This window comes from Equus caballus, chromosome 24, assembly GCF_041296265.1.
Source record: "Equus caballus isolate H_3958 breed thoroughbred chromosome 24, TB-T2T, whole genome shotgun sequence".
NCBI classification, from domain to species: domain Eukaryota; kingdom Metazoa; phylum Chordata; class Mammalia; order Perissodactyla; family Equidae; genus Equus; species Equus caballus.
Window position 1 is genome coordinate 32,342,368 of NC_091707.1, and position 16,248 is coordinate 32,358,615.

The following is a 16,248-nucleotide window of genomic DNA, read 5'->3' on the forward strand; positions in this document are numbered from 1 at the left end:
TATGCTAAATTTGTTTTTCAGATGTTCACTACCATTGGTAATCTCGTCTCTTGGGTTTGTCAGTCTTTCCTAGAAGCTCTCTGGGCACCGTTTCAAATGATTAGGATCCTGGAAAGAGTGCTTCCAGGGACAGCAAGTTACTACTGCACCTGGCCATTCCTCATCCTCTCCTTACTTCCGGAAGAGTACAGGATTAAGGTTGGCTGCTAGGCCCTTGATTTGTGGTCTGGAATAACCTGACGTTGGCGAGCCCCTTTATGATACACAAGAAACAGGAAGAACCGGGCAACAGCAGTAAAATTACACATTTTCCCAGCACTTATTCTGTGCTATCAGCCAAATGTAACTTTCGTCACAGAAAGGAAATTTAGTGGTTTCTACTTCTCTATTCCACAGTTCTTTGGTTATGAAGATATGTTTCTTGCGTCTGTCCTTTAAAACGCAGATTTTAATTACTGAGCCTATAAAGAGAAAACCTTGATTCAGTTTATAAATAGCTCATTATTCTTTTTAGTTCATTGTTTTCTAGATCAAGGAATGGACATCTAGAATCGTGACATTGTTTTATACCATATATACGTACTGTATTAAATATATATGTATGTATATGTAGATATATACAATTGTTATATATAATGAAAGAATCGTAAGTGATGCCACTTCCTCCTAAAATGCAATCAACTCCGCAGCTATAAGAAGAATGTATATCCCTATGTACAGACATAGAAGGATGCCCATAACATATTGGGTGACAAAATGAAGAACCCGCTATTTTTGTTATGAATGTAATATGTATGTGTGTGGAGTGGGAGTGTGTACATATACGTGTGGCTGGTTGGAGTGTGGCACCAGTGGGAGCATGTATGTATGTGTGTGGAGAAATAAAAATGTATGGTAGGGGCAGGAGACTGTGGCAGTGTGTGTGTGGAGAGAGGAGGGAGTACATTTATGAGGGAGTGCTGTGGGTAAGCTGGGAGTGAATGTGTGAAGACAGGATTGTGAGACGTGAGGGGAGTGTGTGTGTACCCAGCACAATGCCACTGGGAATGGAGGGGGAATGGGGACATGTTTATGGGGGAAAGTGAGGATTTGCATATCTGTTGTGGGGGTCACACATGTGGAGATGTGTGTATTGAGAGAAGAGTGTGAGGGAGGAACAGCCAAGGAACGTGAGGACATGAATGAGTGTACAGAAAAATCTGTTAGAACATATATCAATATTAGCCTTTATAAATACATTTTTTACCTTACGATTATTACATAGGTCAGCTATAATTTTAAAGCCTTGTTACTGGGGGAACCCCACTGAACTCATGTTCATGTGATCACTTCTGGATTTACTGGAGTCTCGAGAGGGACATCTTCAGTCACTAAATCTCTGCAGCCAAATAAACGTTTTTAAGCCGCATTTCCCTTTTTATATCCTCTTGATATGAAAGGGCTGCTGTAAAACTGAAACACTCATTTCACAGATAATGAGTATTATTCCTGCATGTAAACAAACATTTTCAGCTGAAAAGGGACCTAAAGGGGAGAAAAAGCATAACTATATAACCTCCTAAACCCCATTTCAGGATTTTCTAACATGTTAGAGTAAGTTAATATTCACTTATGTTTATTTAGCCTTCTAACATTTGCCTGGTAGAACACACACAATTGAACACATTAAAAGGTATTGCAATTGAAACTTTCATAGTATGATATAAAGCTTAAAGATAAAATAATTGAGGTCTGATTTTTTTAGTAACAGGGGAAGTCTTCCTAAGAAAACAGAATACAGATCTTAATTACACTGAAATTTTTTATACGTGTCAGAAAAATGAGAAGACAATAGAATTTTTAAAATATTTTTATTCATATACATGTATTTGATAACTTCAAATTTAGAACACTTGGAATCAGTATGAACAAGGAGAACTATTCAGTGACAAAGATTTGAAATGGGGGAACGGATACTGTAACTGGTTCACATTAACCTCCCCATGCGATTTATACCTGTATCTTGAACAGTGAAAAATTCTGATTTACACAGCCCTATAATTACAGTATTTTTCTAACACCCCATTTCATAGTCTCAGAATACTTTTGAATTAAACTGATCCAGATGTTTAAAGATGAAAAATAAGAAATTTGCACTATAAAGTTGAATAATATCTAATTCACATTTCTTTCCATTAACATAAATCAGGTACAATTTACAGTGAACACAAAAACTATTCACGATATTAGTAACAAACAACAGTTCACATTTTTACTGAACACTTCTTGCGTTAGTCAGGCCCTACGCTAAACGTCTGAACATGCAATTTCACATTTAATTAAACTTGATAGGAAGTGTCACAAGTTCACATGTTTTTCACAACTGATGATGATGCTACTTTGACAGCTTGCACTGAGCACTTGTGTCCAAGCCTTTGCCTGGAATTATAGCTAGCATGACTCCCTTGTAGCAGCTCAGGGTGTTCACGCGCACAATTTTACCACTGTTACATAAATATGAAGGCCTGACTTCTCCCCAGAAAACAGAACACGCCTTAGTCTTTACTAAGAGACACCCCTATAAGACAGCACAGAGACAAGGAAAGCAGCTGTGATCTAGGTCTGCACGGACGCCCCGTTCCCTGGGACTCAGAAGTGGCCCTCCAGGCCTAACTGCAGGAGGGCGGCCTCGGCCTCCTCCTCCTCCTCCTTGGCCTCCTCCTCGCGGATCTGCACCAGCAACTGAAAGAGGTTAGGGGCCGGCCCTTCCGCAGCCCCGGTCAGCCACAGCTGCCTTCGGATGGCCCCGCTGTGGTTGGCCCCGGCAATGACCTGCTCCAGACGGGCCTGGTTCACGTTATCTTTATCTATGGCCCCCTTCTCCACCACCTTCTGCAGCAGAGGCTCCAGACGAATGACATAAGCAGATAACTTTTCTCCCGGGTTCTGGTAAGTGTTCAGAAATCTGACCTGCGCGTCCCTAGAGCTCTCGACGCTCCCAAACACCTGCTCCAGCGCCTTCAGGCATTCAGCGGTGGTTATCGCAGGGTTGTTAGTCTTGAGGATGCGGATGACATCAGCGGCGGGGCCTCTAAGACTCTCCATCAACCGCCGCCTCTTTTCTAAATCGGACACCTGCCACTCCTCTATGACCTCATTAGTGTGCTCCAGCCAGGGATCAAAGGTCTCCTCCCCAGGCCCCGGGATGTCCCTCCCTGAGAACAGCGTCAGCTTCTTGTACCATATGGACTCAACAAGAGGCTGAATAACATTATCCAAAATATAATTTAACATCTCTGCTGGCATATCTGGGCCTGGGGCCGGGGCGGGGTTCTGAAACCCTAGGACACGGGCAACATCTTGCACGGTCCACCCCTCTCTCGCTAGGAAGAGGTGTAACCTTTCTAAAAATTCAGCATCGGAAGTCGGGGGCTTAAAGACCACTTTCCAGACGCCCCCCTTACCCGGCATCTCCCTGGGGATCGCGGCGTAATCGATAGCGCCAGTGAGCTCTAACAAGGCTGCCTTCGCATTCTCTTCCCTCCAGAACATTCTCCCAAGCACTCGATAGGGCACCTGGGGCATCGCAGCCTGGAGGGTCTCTTCGATTTCAGCCTCATCACAGTTCACTGGGATCCCCCAGACCAGCAGCGCTCTCTGGGAGTTCACATCCATGCCCCTGCACCAGTCTTCCAACAGTGTCATCGCCATTTTCCCAACTATCTAGGACCCCAATTTTACAAAAACGAATTCGCCTATGGCTCTCCTGCTCAAGGACTGAGGACGACAGCAGACACTCTCCCCCAGTATGCCCGCGGGAGGCAAGCTTTAAGCAATCACCACAAACGACCCCGGAGTCCTGGTCTCGTCCTCTCGCCGTCCCCCAAAGTCAGTCCGTCGGCGAGTTCTCGGAGCGAAGCCTCGGGGATGCTCTGTCCGTCAGTCACTCAGCCGCCGCCATCTTGCGTCTGCGGCCGGGGTCCTCTGCCGCGCGGGCAGGCCGTCGCGTCGCCGAGGCGAAGGCGAGGAGCGCGGGTGGCCGGCGAAGGCAGGAGGCGCCGGGCGCGGTCGCGGGGCGTGGCCGCCTCCTCTCCGCAGCCGGGGCCGCGCTCGCTGCTGCTCCCGGAGTCGATGGGGCGTTCGCGGTCGGAGCCGGGCCTCCAGGCGGGCGCGGAGCGGCTGCTTCGCAGGCGAGGACCGTGGCGCCCCCGCAGGGAGAACTGCCCTGATGTGCAGCGGTGGCGGCGGGGCCAGCCCGCGCGAGGCTTCTTCCCGGGTGCAGGGACCTCTCTGGGACACCGAGGACTGAGGACACAGGCGGAGGCGCGAGAAGGACGTGGAAGCGAGGCGAGGGCGGGCACGGGCGGCCGTGCGCGCGGGCCGCGGCGGGCTGGCGGGGCTCGGCTGCGGGCTTCTCGGACCCGCTGCCAGCCGAGGCGGTACTGCCGCAGTGGGGGCGGGGCCAGCCGGGTGAGCGGCATCCGCCCCGCCTCCGCGACCCGGCCTGCGGGAGCGTAGCCATGGCAACGGTGGCCCAGACGACGCGAGCTCCGCCCGCTCCGGCGGCCCGCGGGGGTCAAGCGGTTGCCATGGTGCCAGCCGGGGGCTGTGGGCACTGGTTTGTTTGACGGCGCATTTCATTTTCCAGAGTTTTTGTTTTTTCTTTTAACAAAACACCATGTTTAAAAGACAATAATATAATTCTGCAGTGGATTAAGATGATATTGTTGAAAATGCGTCCGTCAAGGCAGTCTTGTCTATTCCTGTCGCTCATTCAACCAGCCAATGCCGCATATGAAACTACCCTCTTCAACAGCGCGGCTTCCCTGGGCCACCTGATCGCATTCTGCACCCTCCATATTTCATCCCAATGAAACAAAAACGATGGAAGTGTGCCATTTACATGTTTTTGTGTGAAACACTGAGTGGAGACTTTTTCTTGTCCAAAATTTTGTAAAAAGATCTATTCAGTAATCTTTGTTGCCAGGCAAATGCTAGTTTGCTGTTTCCTCTGTCCTAGCATCATTGACAATGGACTGATAAAACAGAACCCTTACAGTTCAAAAATGTTGAGTAATCCCCTGCAAGCAAAACAAGGCCTACCTCGGTCAACCCCAGATGGTGAAAATCTCCCCAAAGAACACAGCACTCAACTCTGAATTTTTAAAACCTTATTTAATAAAAGGCTTAAAGATACAGAAGAACATTCAAAAGTAAATAAGTTACATAGGTACATTACAATCACATCAGCAAGATTTTCTTTAGTGTATTAATTTTTTTATAAAAAGCACACAAAAAATAAAATCTTCAGTCTGGTCTATCACAACTGTACAGCAAAAGAGGTAATATTTATATATATGTACACTATTTTAATATGTAACAGTCTTTAAAAAAGTGTGCCACAGGCAACAAACACACAAAAGGCAGTGTCTGATTTTTTTTCAAAATAAAAGGAATATACTTATTTATATGCTATTAAAATATTTGTACAATAATTACAGACTGTCAAGGCTGTTCCTGTGCTCTGTCCCCTCCAACAAGGCCCTCAACTTAGAGAGAAATGAGGAAAAGGAGAAACAGCTGCAAATTGTTAGTTAGAGGCAAATATTAACACAGCAAAATATGGGGAGGACATACAATTGTTTTATAAAAATATGCATACTTGCTGTAAACCTAAGGAGTTAGGCTCGCCAGTCTGGTAATAAATACCATCTGAGAAAAGTGAGTCCCAGTGGAAACATTTAAACACTGAGGCTTGAGCATGTATTGTATTCCTCCTTCATCTTAACATCTGGCACATAAGAAAGAGGTTAGGTCACTGAGGCAGTTAAATATAGGGGATCCCTTTAGACATAAGCAGCGCACGACCTCTGTGCCAGGGGTGGAGGTGGGGTGGCAGAAGGGGTGGGTGTACCTTAGCTGTGAGGGGGGCTGCTGAAGGCATGGAGGACAGTGCTGAAGCCCTGTCTCCTTGGGTGGGCAAGAGACCTCAGAAATGGTCTGGAACACAGGCACTAGGTTAGTTTCATGCCCTTAGCTGAGTGTAATGGAGGCTGGGAGATGGATATGTGAGATGACGTGGGGAGGATATTATAAAGCCGGAGCTGTTTGTCATTTAACTTCTTAACGCAAAGAGCTCTGAATAGAATAAAAAAGAAAATGAAAAAACGAAAGATGAGCCCAATGTGTTCACAGGGAGAAAGCACCATAAAAGATATACCTCTGCCAGCTTCTACGGCTGCACCTACTTTATTGGCAGGGCACTTGCCACAATTGCATCTGCCCTCTAAGCATTTTAACTTTCACGTTGCATTCTAGATATAAATCCATCCTGGAGCATGAACCCTTCTAAAATGCGGTGTCTTGTGGGATTAATACAGAGAGGTACCATCTTGATTTTCTCCACCTACATTCACCTGGTCTGGTCTCCGTGAGCTTAGAAGAGGAGAGTCACTCTGGACGAAGGAGGTTTCTGTTCCCACATGTCCATAAAGGGGCCTGGAACTAAATACGGTTTAAACAGAAAAAACCTTGGGAAACATAAGTAGCACTTTGGGGAGAAGCTGTGAAGGCACTCGTATTACACAAGTGATTTAGAAGAGAGCCTAAATTTGCTACCCTCCTGTTTCTGGAGGGCGTATCAGATTTTTGCAATTTTGGGACATTGAACTTGTAGAAGCCTATGGAGGAAACTAACTGGGAAGTTGGAGATCCAGGAGTCTGGGGGGAGAATATTGTTATTCCCATAGCTGGAGTCCTATAGAACCATATTAATGCATAAATGAATGCTGAAAGATACCTGATAGTGCATAGTTTAGAAACAAAACTCCCTCCCCGCTCCCAGCTCCCGCCATGATGCCTTCAGGCTATCTCATAGGGAGCGGAAGGAATACTTTTTGGCTCCTTCCTAACATGTTGACCTGTCATAGACTTGCATTCACTTAGAACTTCTTTTACACAACAGACCCAAAAAAAAATAGCCCTCCTATGGGACTGGCAAGTGAAGAGGCCTCTAGACCCTTTCAGCCCTTTCACTTCAGTGACTCCACACCAAACATGGCTTCTTCAAGACAGAAACAAAACCAGAATCCTGGCTTCCAGCCAATCCTCTCAGGCAATTTGAAAGTACAGCCAGAGAAAAGGTAGCAACAAGAACTGCCTTTGCTCTCCCTTGTTCCTGCCCATCTCTGTGTGGCTTTGGTGACACCTTCCACCTTTCAGTGCTACTGTCATTCCTATTGGCAAGTTTCCAGAGCAGTGAGGCGAGGGACCTTAGGGTCTGGGGAATCGGGGGATGGGGCGGATGCCAAGAAGGTGCCTTGTTTTGGGATAAATGCACTTGGGCCTCTGGAAAGCAGGAAGCCCCTGGTCCCTGAGAGGATGTTAAAAATTAAATATTAAGAATAAATAAATAGCTCCCAAATGACACAAGTCAAGGAATGAAGGCTCCTGTCCAATCTGGTTAGGAGACCTCCCCCTCCCAGGGAAGGATCCAGAAATCTCCAGCATGCAAGACTGGGGGCTAGGCTGTGGATGTCAGCGCTAGAACAGGTGAAGTGAGGTTAGGTTGCAGCTGCCAAGGGCAGGACAGAGGCCGGCAGGGAACTTGCACCAAGGAGGAGCAGGATGGGCCTAGGCTAAGCTCCCTTAGCAGCCTCCAGGGCCCAAAGGTATTTGGTAAAAAGGTGGGAAGCAGGAAGAGCCAAGGCTTATCAAAAGCTCCCTCACGCCTAGCCCTGCAGCCTGGTCCTCTGCATCGGTCCCTTCCCTCTGGCAGGCTGAGAGCTTGGAGGGGAACACTGGCCTCTTCCCCTAACATCTGAGAAAACTTTCTAGCCCCAGCAGGCTGCTAGCAAGCAGCAAAGGGACAGGCAGCTGTCCTCAGCCTTTCTCCCTCCGGGCATTCTCACAGCCTCCCTCCCAGGGAGGAGGTGGGCTCTCTGAGGACAGGGTCACTGGAGCAGCTTAGGCCTGCACATTATCACGCAGGGGACAGCTCAGTGCCAGGCTAAGCTCCCCCTCAGAGATGGCCACCCAAGTCCCTCCAAGGGAGTCTCTTTTTCCGGGGCTTGGGGCAGGGCCTGTGTAGCCTTTCAGGTCCTCTGGGGAGGGGGACTAATGCTGCAAGCGAGGGGGGGGCGGGGGGAGGCGGAGGTGGGGGGGGGGGTGAGCTTGTGCTTGGCTCTCCATGGTGACCAAGGGGAGCAGGAGGAACAAAGAGGAAATGAAGAGATTGCGCGGCAGCACAGGTCCAGCGGTGGCAGCGGCTGGAGCCCCTCCGGAGGGGCAGCCCCCGTGAGCAGGGACTCTCACAGTTTCGGGAAAGCATGAGGACAACTTCCGACAGACTGAATGCAAAGAGAACTGGATCCTGCAGCCCTTAACACTGCTCCCGGGGCCTTTATAAATAAACGAGCCGTTTATTTTATTGTCTTATTTGTTTTGCAGAGACAAGTCCACGCGATCTCTCCTCTCTCCCTCTGGAGGTCGTGGGGTGCTCGCAGACGCTTTGGCAGGCTGGTGCGGGGAGGGCCGGGCCGGAGGAGGGCCGCCCTGGCTCCCCGAGCCCGGGACCTCAGCCCCTCTCGCCCGCGCTCTCCTCCCGCAGGGCCGACGGGTGCGGGGAGGCGGCGGCGGCAGTCGCCGCTGCGGCCGCGGCCTCTTTCTCCTTCAGCCTCAGCGCCGCGGCCTTCTTCTCCTGCTCCGCGTGGCTCTTCATGTGGGCGCTGCGGCTCTTCACCTTGTAAAACACCCTAGAGCCGGGCAGGAGAGGCTCAAGTAAGAGCTCCGTCCCCACCACCGTGCCACGTGGGTCCTCCCCCAACTCACCCCCCCCCACCCCCGCAACTAAGGGATGGATGGGCTCTTGATTCAGTGCCATCCTTCCCCTTCTAAATGCTGCCAAGCGACATCACTGCCCTGGAAACCTTCTGAGCCAATCAGAAGACAGGGCGAAAGCTCAGACTACCTCCTACTTCTCCCCCAGAACTGCCATCTGCCCCACCCCAACTTCCAACCGCGCAACCCTGTTAGGTCCCTATGGAGACAGGGCCTGCCATCTTACCTGCCACATTTTTTACAAGGGAAAGTGTTCTCCTGATTCTGCGTCTTATTAAATGTCTCTGTTTTTTTCTTCTTCTCTGAAAAAGGTAGTGCCCTTCGTGACTTCCCTGCCCCCTCCCTCGGCTTCTCCAAGACCTGGCCACCAGCAGACCCAGGGGCGTTGGACTCATGGCTTCGCAGGATGAGGATGTCATTGGCCTGGAGAGGATCAAACAAGGAGAGTTCAGAGATTCGGGGAAGAGAGGATCTTGAATTCTGGAATCTCAAGGAACAGAGGGCCCTTAAAGGTCATACACTCATGCCAAATGGTCCCCTAGAATCCACTTGAATCCTTCTAGTGACAAGGCACTCACTGCCTTCTCCGCAGCCCAGTCTGTCTTTGGCCAGCTCTATCTTTACAAAGCTGCGAGTACAGTGATTCTGTGGGACAGGCCTAGCTGCTATAGGACTTCTCCGTGAGTCTGACAGGGGATCTCGATGTCTCAATTAATGACACATGCGTTCATGTTTTCAGTCCATTCATGCCTTCATTCCATAAATGAGATTCAACTCCATGTGATGTGTCAGGCGTTGGGGACAGAGGTGACAGACAGGAACCCCTGCCCTCAGAGAGCTCCAAGTCTAGTGGAAGGGATAACACATGTCTGCAGCTAGCTCATGACAACATGAGCCAGGCATGGGAAACGCCAAGCAGGTGCCAGGGAGCAGAGGACACCAGGAGCAGACCCGGAGAGGTGTTGCTCAGGGTATGGGAACCATGGGCCTCAGGTTAGGGGAGCCCCAGATGACCGTTAGAAGTCATCAGTATGTGCACTGGGTCGGCTCTCACAGGAAAATGTTCACGGAAGTCAGAATTCGATCGAGCATGTATACAGAGCACAGCTCTTGGAGAAGGAACACAGCCAAGGCTAAGAAGGGAGCAAACAGCTATGTGTCTGCAGTCTGTGGGGGTGTTCCTGTAAGCATAAGCGTACGATACACATGACTCTCATGGTAGTGCTTCAACAGACCCTTCCATCCCCACCCTCTCTTGGGGGAACTCTCTCCAAGAAGGAACAGCTCTGGCCGGTGTGTCTTGCTTCTTGGCCTGTGATACGGGCAGAGCACTGTACATGTGTAAGGAGCTATTATTGTTATTCCCATTGTCTCAGCTCAGTTTCAGACATTCTTGTCAGGGACACAGCTCTCTTAGGGGGAGCCCTGCCTGAGCTTCAATGTCCCACACACCTTCTGGGTTTTCACAAATCCTTTCTCCTCTGAGCCTCAGATACAGAAGAGGTGTGGTATAAAAATTAACAACAGACTCTGCAGTCAGGCTGCTAATAGCTATCTTATCTTGGACCTCAATTTCCTCATCTGTAAAATGGGAATAATGACAGGAACTACCACATAGGGTTATGAGGATTAAGAGTTAACAGCATAAGGTGTTTAGTACATTTCCTGCTATTATGATGATGATCATCCTCATCATGTTCCTGCTCTGCCCTCCCTCTCGCAGCCCCAGGCCCAGCTCCAGCCCTCCTCCTGGCCCTGGGCTCCCATACTGGAAGTCACACTTACCGACTCATTGGCCTGTAGTGTCTGTGTGGCTTTGACAGCCGCTGCCCTCCGGCTTCGCTCTCGCCCCTCTTCCTGCTCCCCTTTCTCCTGGATCTCTGGCACCTCTTCCTCCCCCTCCTTCCTGGTCTCCTTTACTTCCCTTTTGGGCTCCAGCCTCTCTTCACTTGGGGACTCTCTTCTGGGAGGAGGCACCCTTGGGAACTTCTGGGAAGTCTATGGGGGACAAGAATGAGGGCAGTGAGCCTAGAGCTCAGTCACACAGCTGCAGTGCACGGACTCTGCTCACTGGCCCCTGCTAGTCCTGCCTGCCTGGCCTGGCCCAGTGCGGCCTCCTGTGCTATGACTCATACTGATTCCACACCCTCCCACAGCTGGTCTGCCTGGGAAAGGAGAGAGTCTGGAGGCCCAGGAGCCCTCAGGATGAGACCAAGCACTTGAAATCAAGCTGGGGCAGAGAGGGAGCATGCCAGTCCCTGCCCACAGGCCACCTGTCCTCCTGGATATGTCCAGGAGACATGTCTTTGGCAGGGTGGTCTGGTGGAGCCAGGCAGCAGCCTTGAGCTCCATTCTAAACTATCTTTCTATTGCTTTCTATTTCTCCACCCCCTTCCCATCTGCAAAATGAGGACCAGACCACTCCCTGTCTTAGAGTAGCATGTCACCAAGTATAGACTTGAAACCCCAAGGTGATGTTAGGTGGATATATGGACACAGAATTAAACAACATTCTCTATCAATCCTGATTATATCAAGGACAAAGTCTCAAGTTGGCGTGAATGTGTCTTTTACCCTTTTCTAGACTGAACGAGAGAGATCAGGCCTCAGTCTCAGAGCCTTGGCAGATAACAGTATCTACCTTGAATTTAATCACATTGTTTGGTTTTCATATATATTTATTTTTACCGGTACCTTCTATGGCAAGCAATACTGGTTTTCTATTTATGATTATGACATAAAGCTTCCCTTCTGGGTAAAAAATGGGTTAACTTAAAACAAATATTAAGTAATAGCACAAGTGGTATATGGACATAACAAAAATAGTGATGGTGATGTGACAGGCTACAGATACAGCAGAATTCATAACGGTCACACAAGAATGACTGGAGTTTGGGAAACAGTGTTGGAGGTCTGCTATGAGGGAACAGTAAGATGACGCTGGTGCGAATATTGTGGGAAACTTCCCCCAATGTTCTGCATCAAGACTGTCACGATCACTGTGACAGTGGCAGATAAAGAAGAGAACTCGAAGATCCAGGGCCAGTGCCCAGGACATCAGCTCCCTGGGGCTGTCAGGGGCACTGCCTTGTCTCTGCCCTCCAGGGACTCTCAGAGAGCTTGGCCTCAGGCTCCCAGCTCACCCTGGCCTCAGACCCAGCCCAGGCTCTAAGCAGCTGAAGTTGGGAAGGGAGTCACCTTAATATCCACTTCAACCTCTTCCTGGGCTGACTTCTCATCACTTGTATCCACATCGCCGAAAGTTAGCGTCCCATTGCGGCCAATTTTCACCTGCTTCTTGTAGGTGTAGTAGAACTCCACGCACTGGGCCACGGTCTTGGTCTGGATCTGGTTTGAAGCCAAAACTGAGGTGAGTTCCTGGTTCAGCTCGCCTGCCTGAGAATACTCCAGCCTTTCCCATCCCTGCTAATCCCCCCTTAACCTTAGCAAACACTCAACCCAATAAGCCCAGGAAACACAAGCATTTCTCCAGTGCCTGCTCTGCACAAACCACTGACAAATTCAGTGAAGCAATGCTTCAGCACTATTTAAAAAACCTAAAAACCACAACATGGAGCCACTGGCGAGACTTGACTATGGATTGCATATTAGAGAGCATTACTGTATCGGTTTAAATTTCTTTCTTTTTCTTTTTTTTTTTTTTAAAGATTTTATTTTTCCTTTTTCCCCCCAAAGCCCCCCCAGTAAATAGTTGTATATATTTTTTGTTGTGGGTTCTTCCAGCTGTGGCATGTGGGACACCGCCCCAGCATGGCCTGACGAGCCGTGCCACATCCGCACCCAGGATCCGAACCAGCGAAACCCTGGGCCACCAAAGCAGAGCACGCAAACTTAACCACTCAGCCACGGGGCCGGCCCCTTTGGTTTAAATTTCCTGGGTAATGAGGTTTTGTGCGAGAATATCCTTGTTTTTAGGAGATATTTGGGTCAAAGGTCATGATGTCTGTAGCTTACTTTTAATGATTAGTTAAAACAGAGAGGCACTATAGGTGTGTGTATAAGTTTATATAGAGACAGAGAGAAAAAGCAAATGTGGCATATGTTAACAATTGGTAAATCTAAGCGAGGCATATATGGGTGTTCATCACACTATTCTTTCAATTTCTCTGTAAGTTTGAAATTTTTTCAAAATAAAAAGTTAAAGAGGAAAATGGACACCAGCCACACTCAAACCAGTCTAGACCTGGCAACACAGACTCTCTTCATCAATCCAGGCAGACAATTTCATTCCTCTGCAGGGAGTGGTGACAGACAAGTGAAGATAAAGAAACATAAAATGGTCCTATGTCAGGGAGGAACTCAAGGGAAACTAATAAGAAAGCCCTGGAAAACCTGAAGAGGAAGCAGGAGGCCGAAGTCTTATTCCTAACTCTGCCACTCTATGGCTGTGACCTTAGGCAAGTTTCTTTGTGTGTAAATAGCGAGTGGGGTAAGACTAGCCCATCTCCAAGGGCCGCCCCCACTATGAAATCCTAGCCCCGCTGTTTCAGAAATCCATTTGGCCACCAGGTTTAGTTTCTGGACTACTTTCCCATACACAGAGGCTGTTTTCTGGGATTCCCCCCGTTCTCCCCAGGCTCCCAGACTGCTCAGCAACTGCTGGGCTGCACTGGGAGCCGAGATGTCCTGTTCACAGAGCGCAGAGGTCAGTGAGGGTCGTCACTGCCTGAGGAGGAAACAGATATGCTTCATCCCACAGGAATGGCCAAGTCATAAATTCACTAATTAGATCCTGTTTACACTTTTACTGTCAATGCTCTCTGATCATCTGTTTGAGTGACTAATGGTCTGCTCTTTTCATTAAGGCATTAGGGGTGCCTCAGTGAATTTCACAAGCATGTACTTCCTGGCAGTATTGCCCAATCAGGGAACCCAGCAAACGACTATCCTCACAACAGAGCCCTTGTAAGAGAACTCATCAGTACTTTCTCCAGTCCCCAGGGCCATCCCTAGCACAATCTACAATCCCAGGAGGAAAGAGCACATTCCTGGAAGCCCTTTTCCCTCAGCAGTCTACACAACTTACTCTCCCCATAGCCCAGATTTTGTGAGACTGGTGGAAAGACACAAGTCTGTAGATTAGCAAAGCACTCTACTCTCCCAGAAGGACCTGGGGAGAGGACAGAAGTCTCGGAGAACTAGGCTTGGGCCTCGTCTGCTTGGTCAGCTGAGTTACTGGAAGGAAGCCCCGGGCCTGACAGGAACTGGGCACAGCCCCACACACACACATCAGTTACAGTCACTTGCTCGCTCTCAGTTCCCCTCATCTTAGAGCGACCTCTCCTCTCACATACTGACCATGGCTTTTGAAGTACCCAGCCCCTTGGGGGATGGCTCACTCTGCCTGCAGCCCTCCTTCTCTTCTTGTTCTCCCTTTGGCAAGTCACTATTTTAAGATTGACGCCACTGGGTCTGGTACCCACTCAGGCCTCCCTCTGAACTGAGACCCCAGAGCATGGCCACATTACCCTACAGTGAGGGAAGGAGGCTTGGAACCAAGGTGGAGAAAAGGCATGATCTTTTCCCCTGCTCATTTGGTGTAGAATATTTTCTCTGAGGCTACTTAGTGGCACTGACCTAACCGCTTTCTAAGAGGGCTTGGTAAGCAACTGCAGGGCCACTGGCAGAGGGAGCCCCAAATCATGCCGGCAGCTCCCGCCCTTCACTTGCCCCTGAAACAGAGCCCCAGCTCACCAGCTTCTGCACCAGGAAGAAATCCTTCTTGTAGATGGCAATGCCCTTGTTGAACAGCTTCTTCTCAGCCATCTTCCACTGGTCAGAGCCTGCAGGGCAAGGCGGGATTGTGAGCACTGCGAGGGCAATGCTGCCCGGCAGGAGAGTGGGAGGCATCCATCCACAGTCTCTGCAGGCACTCAGAGATGGCTCCACATCCTGCTCCTGCCACCCACTAGCCATGCTGCTCAGCCTCTGAGCCTCGCTCTCCGCACTTGTGAAACAGGAACTAACAACGGGAGCCACCTCACCAACTGTGGTGTGGACTAAGTGAGATCACACGTTTGGGACCCTCGGTGCTCTGCCTGACACAGATGACACGTACCACTCAACAGGTGTCAATAAGTGGCTGCTACAATTGTGCCACTTAGTCAATGTCTCTCATAAAGCTCAGTGCCCAGGACATGGCACTCCATGGTTTCTGTCCCTTGTACTCATGTCCTGGGCTTTTTTGCCTGGAGTGGCTCCCACCTGCCCTCGTCCTCTCCCTTCCCCTCCAGGGCACAGGAAACCCCTTGAGAGCTACCCCAGCTTTGGTGTTAGTTCCCTTCCTCTGACTCTCGGCTTATCCTCCTCCCACCTCCCAATCCCTACCAGGGATGACCCAGCACTAAGCTGGGTCCCAGTGATGCTGGAGACCCCTTGAGGCTCCTGGCCTCAGGCCCACCCCCAGCCAGGCCCACCCCCGGCCAGGCCCACCCACCTGTGTAGTGATAAGTTGCCAGTGGGTGATTGTGGGGCCGCAGGGGCTTCTTCAGTAGCAGCTTATTCAGCGTTTCCTGGAACAGAAGTGAGGAAAAGGTCAGGGCCCTGGCAGGGGTCTCAGTGGGCAAAATTCAGAGGGCTTCCTCAGGCCTCTGAGTAGGAGGGGCATTTACTCTTACCCCCTTAACTGCTGAAAGACAAGGGTCTGGCAGGATGGTAAGGTCATGGGGAATAAGGCTGCTCGGGAACCAGGCCAGAGGGCCTCTTAACAGGGAACATGTGGCCCCCAAAGCAGGCAGCCACAGATGGAGAAGGCCCTCAGTGACAGCCCTATTGAGAGTGAGGACCCACTGACCCAGTATCGGGGACTAGGGCAGACGGGAGGACCTTGTGCAGCAAAGTCTGGAGTTCAGAACGAGGGCTCCCTTGGGCTGAGCCCCTACAACTCCCAACTCGGTCAGACCCTCCCACCTGCCTCAAATCAGCACGCCAGCAGGCCTGGCTCCTGGGCAGCAGATACGGATCCATGCCAGCCTCTCTAAGGGTCCCTCCCTTCCCTGGGGGCAATGTCTCACCAGGATGTCTCCCCTGGACTCATGCAGATAGTGCAGGGCCAGCTCCTGGTTGGTGCCAGCTCCAGGGAAAATGCTGGAGCAGGCAGCTGTCAGCAGGTCTTCCACTGGATTTGGGAGAGAGAGTGGGAAGGGAGGAGAGGAAATCACTTTCAGGGCTGGGCTGGGCGGGGGCTAGACCTAGCCCACCCACCTGCCCAACAGCCTGCCTTCACTTGCTGGCTCAGGTCCCCTCTCACCTTGCCTCTGCTTCTCTCGGCTGCTCTCTAGGTCCTCCCATGGCTGCCACACCAAGTCGGCCTTGTGGGAGTCTGAAGCTGCCAGGGCACGGTCCCTCATTGAGGGGATTTCTGCTTGGAAACGCGAGCCCACGTTGATCCGTCTGCAGAGGTGGAAAGGA

The 16,248-nt window shown here is 50.2% G+C and overlaps 2 protein-coding genes across 6 annotated transcripts in view; both read right to left on the reverse strand.

The window, feature by feature from the left end:
* Positions 1–2,628: 2,628 nt before the first annotated feature.
* Positions 2,629–3,690, reverse strand: PNMA1 (PNMA family member 1). Its single transcript, NM_001256914.1, has one exon. The coding sequence runs from the start codon at positions 3,688–3,690 to the stop codon at positions 2,629–2,631; it is 1,062 nt and encodes a 353-aa protein (NP_001243843.1).
* Positions 3,691–5,135: 1,445 nt separating this feature from the next.
* MIDEAS (mitotic deacetylase associated SANT domain protein) overlaps positions 5,136–16,248 on the reverse strand; it is a 65,777-nt gene continuing 54,664 nt past the window's right edge. For 3 of the 5 annotated variants that reach the window (XM_023628072.2, XM_070250100.1, XM_001916424.5), the window contains exons 6-13: positions 16,088–16,230; positions 15,852–15,955; positions 15,275–15,350; positions 14,533–14,621; positions 12,016–12,165; positions 10,603–10,815; positions 9,044–9,240; positions 5,136–8,732 (exon numbers count right to left, since the gene is read on the reverse strand). In XM_023628072.2, coding sequence (XP_023483840.1) covers positions 8,555–8,732; positions 9,044–9,240; positions 10,603–10,815; positions 12,016–12,165; positions 14,533–14,621; positions 15,275–15,350; positions 15,852–15,955; positions 16,088–16,230 — 1,150 coding nt within the window. In that variant the 3' untranslated portion in view covers positions 5,136–8,554. The remainder of the gene's footprint in view (positions 8,733–9,043; positions 9,241–10,602; positions 10,816–12,015; positions 12,166–14,532; positions 14,622–15,274; positions 15,351–15,851; positions 15,956–16,087; positions 16,231–16,248) is intronic. The other 2 variants (XM_023628074.2, XM_070250101.1) reach the window with 1 other exon arrangement.

Bases quoted from the DNA above. Each gene is read 5' to 3' on its own strand.
- PNMA1 (NM_001256914.1), bottom strand. From the start codon at position 3,690: ATGGCGATGACACTGTTGGAAGACTGGTGCAGGGGCATGGATGTGAAC.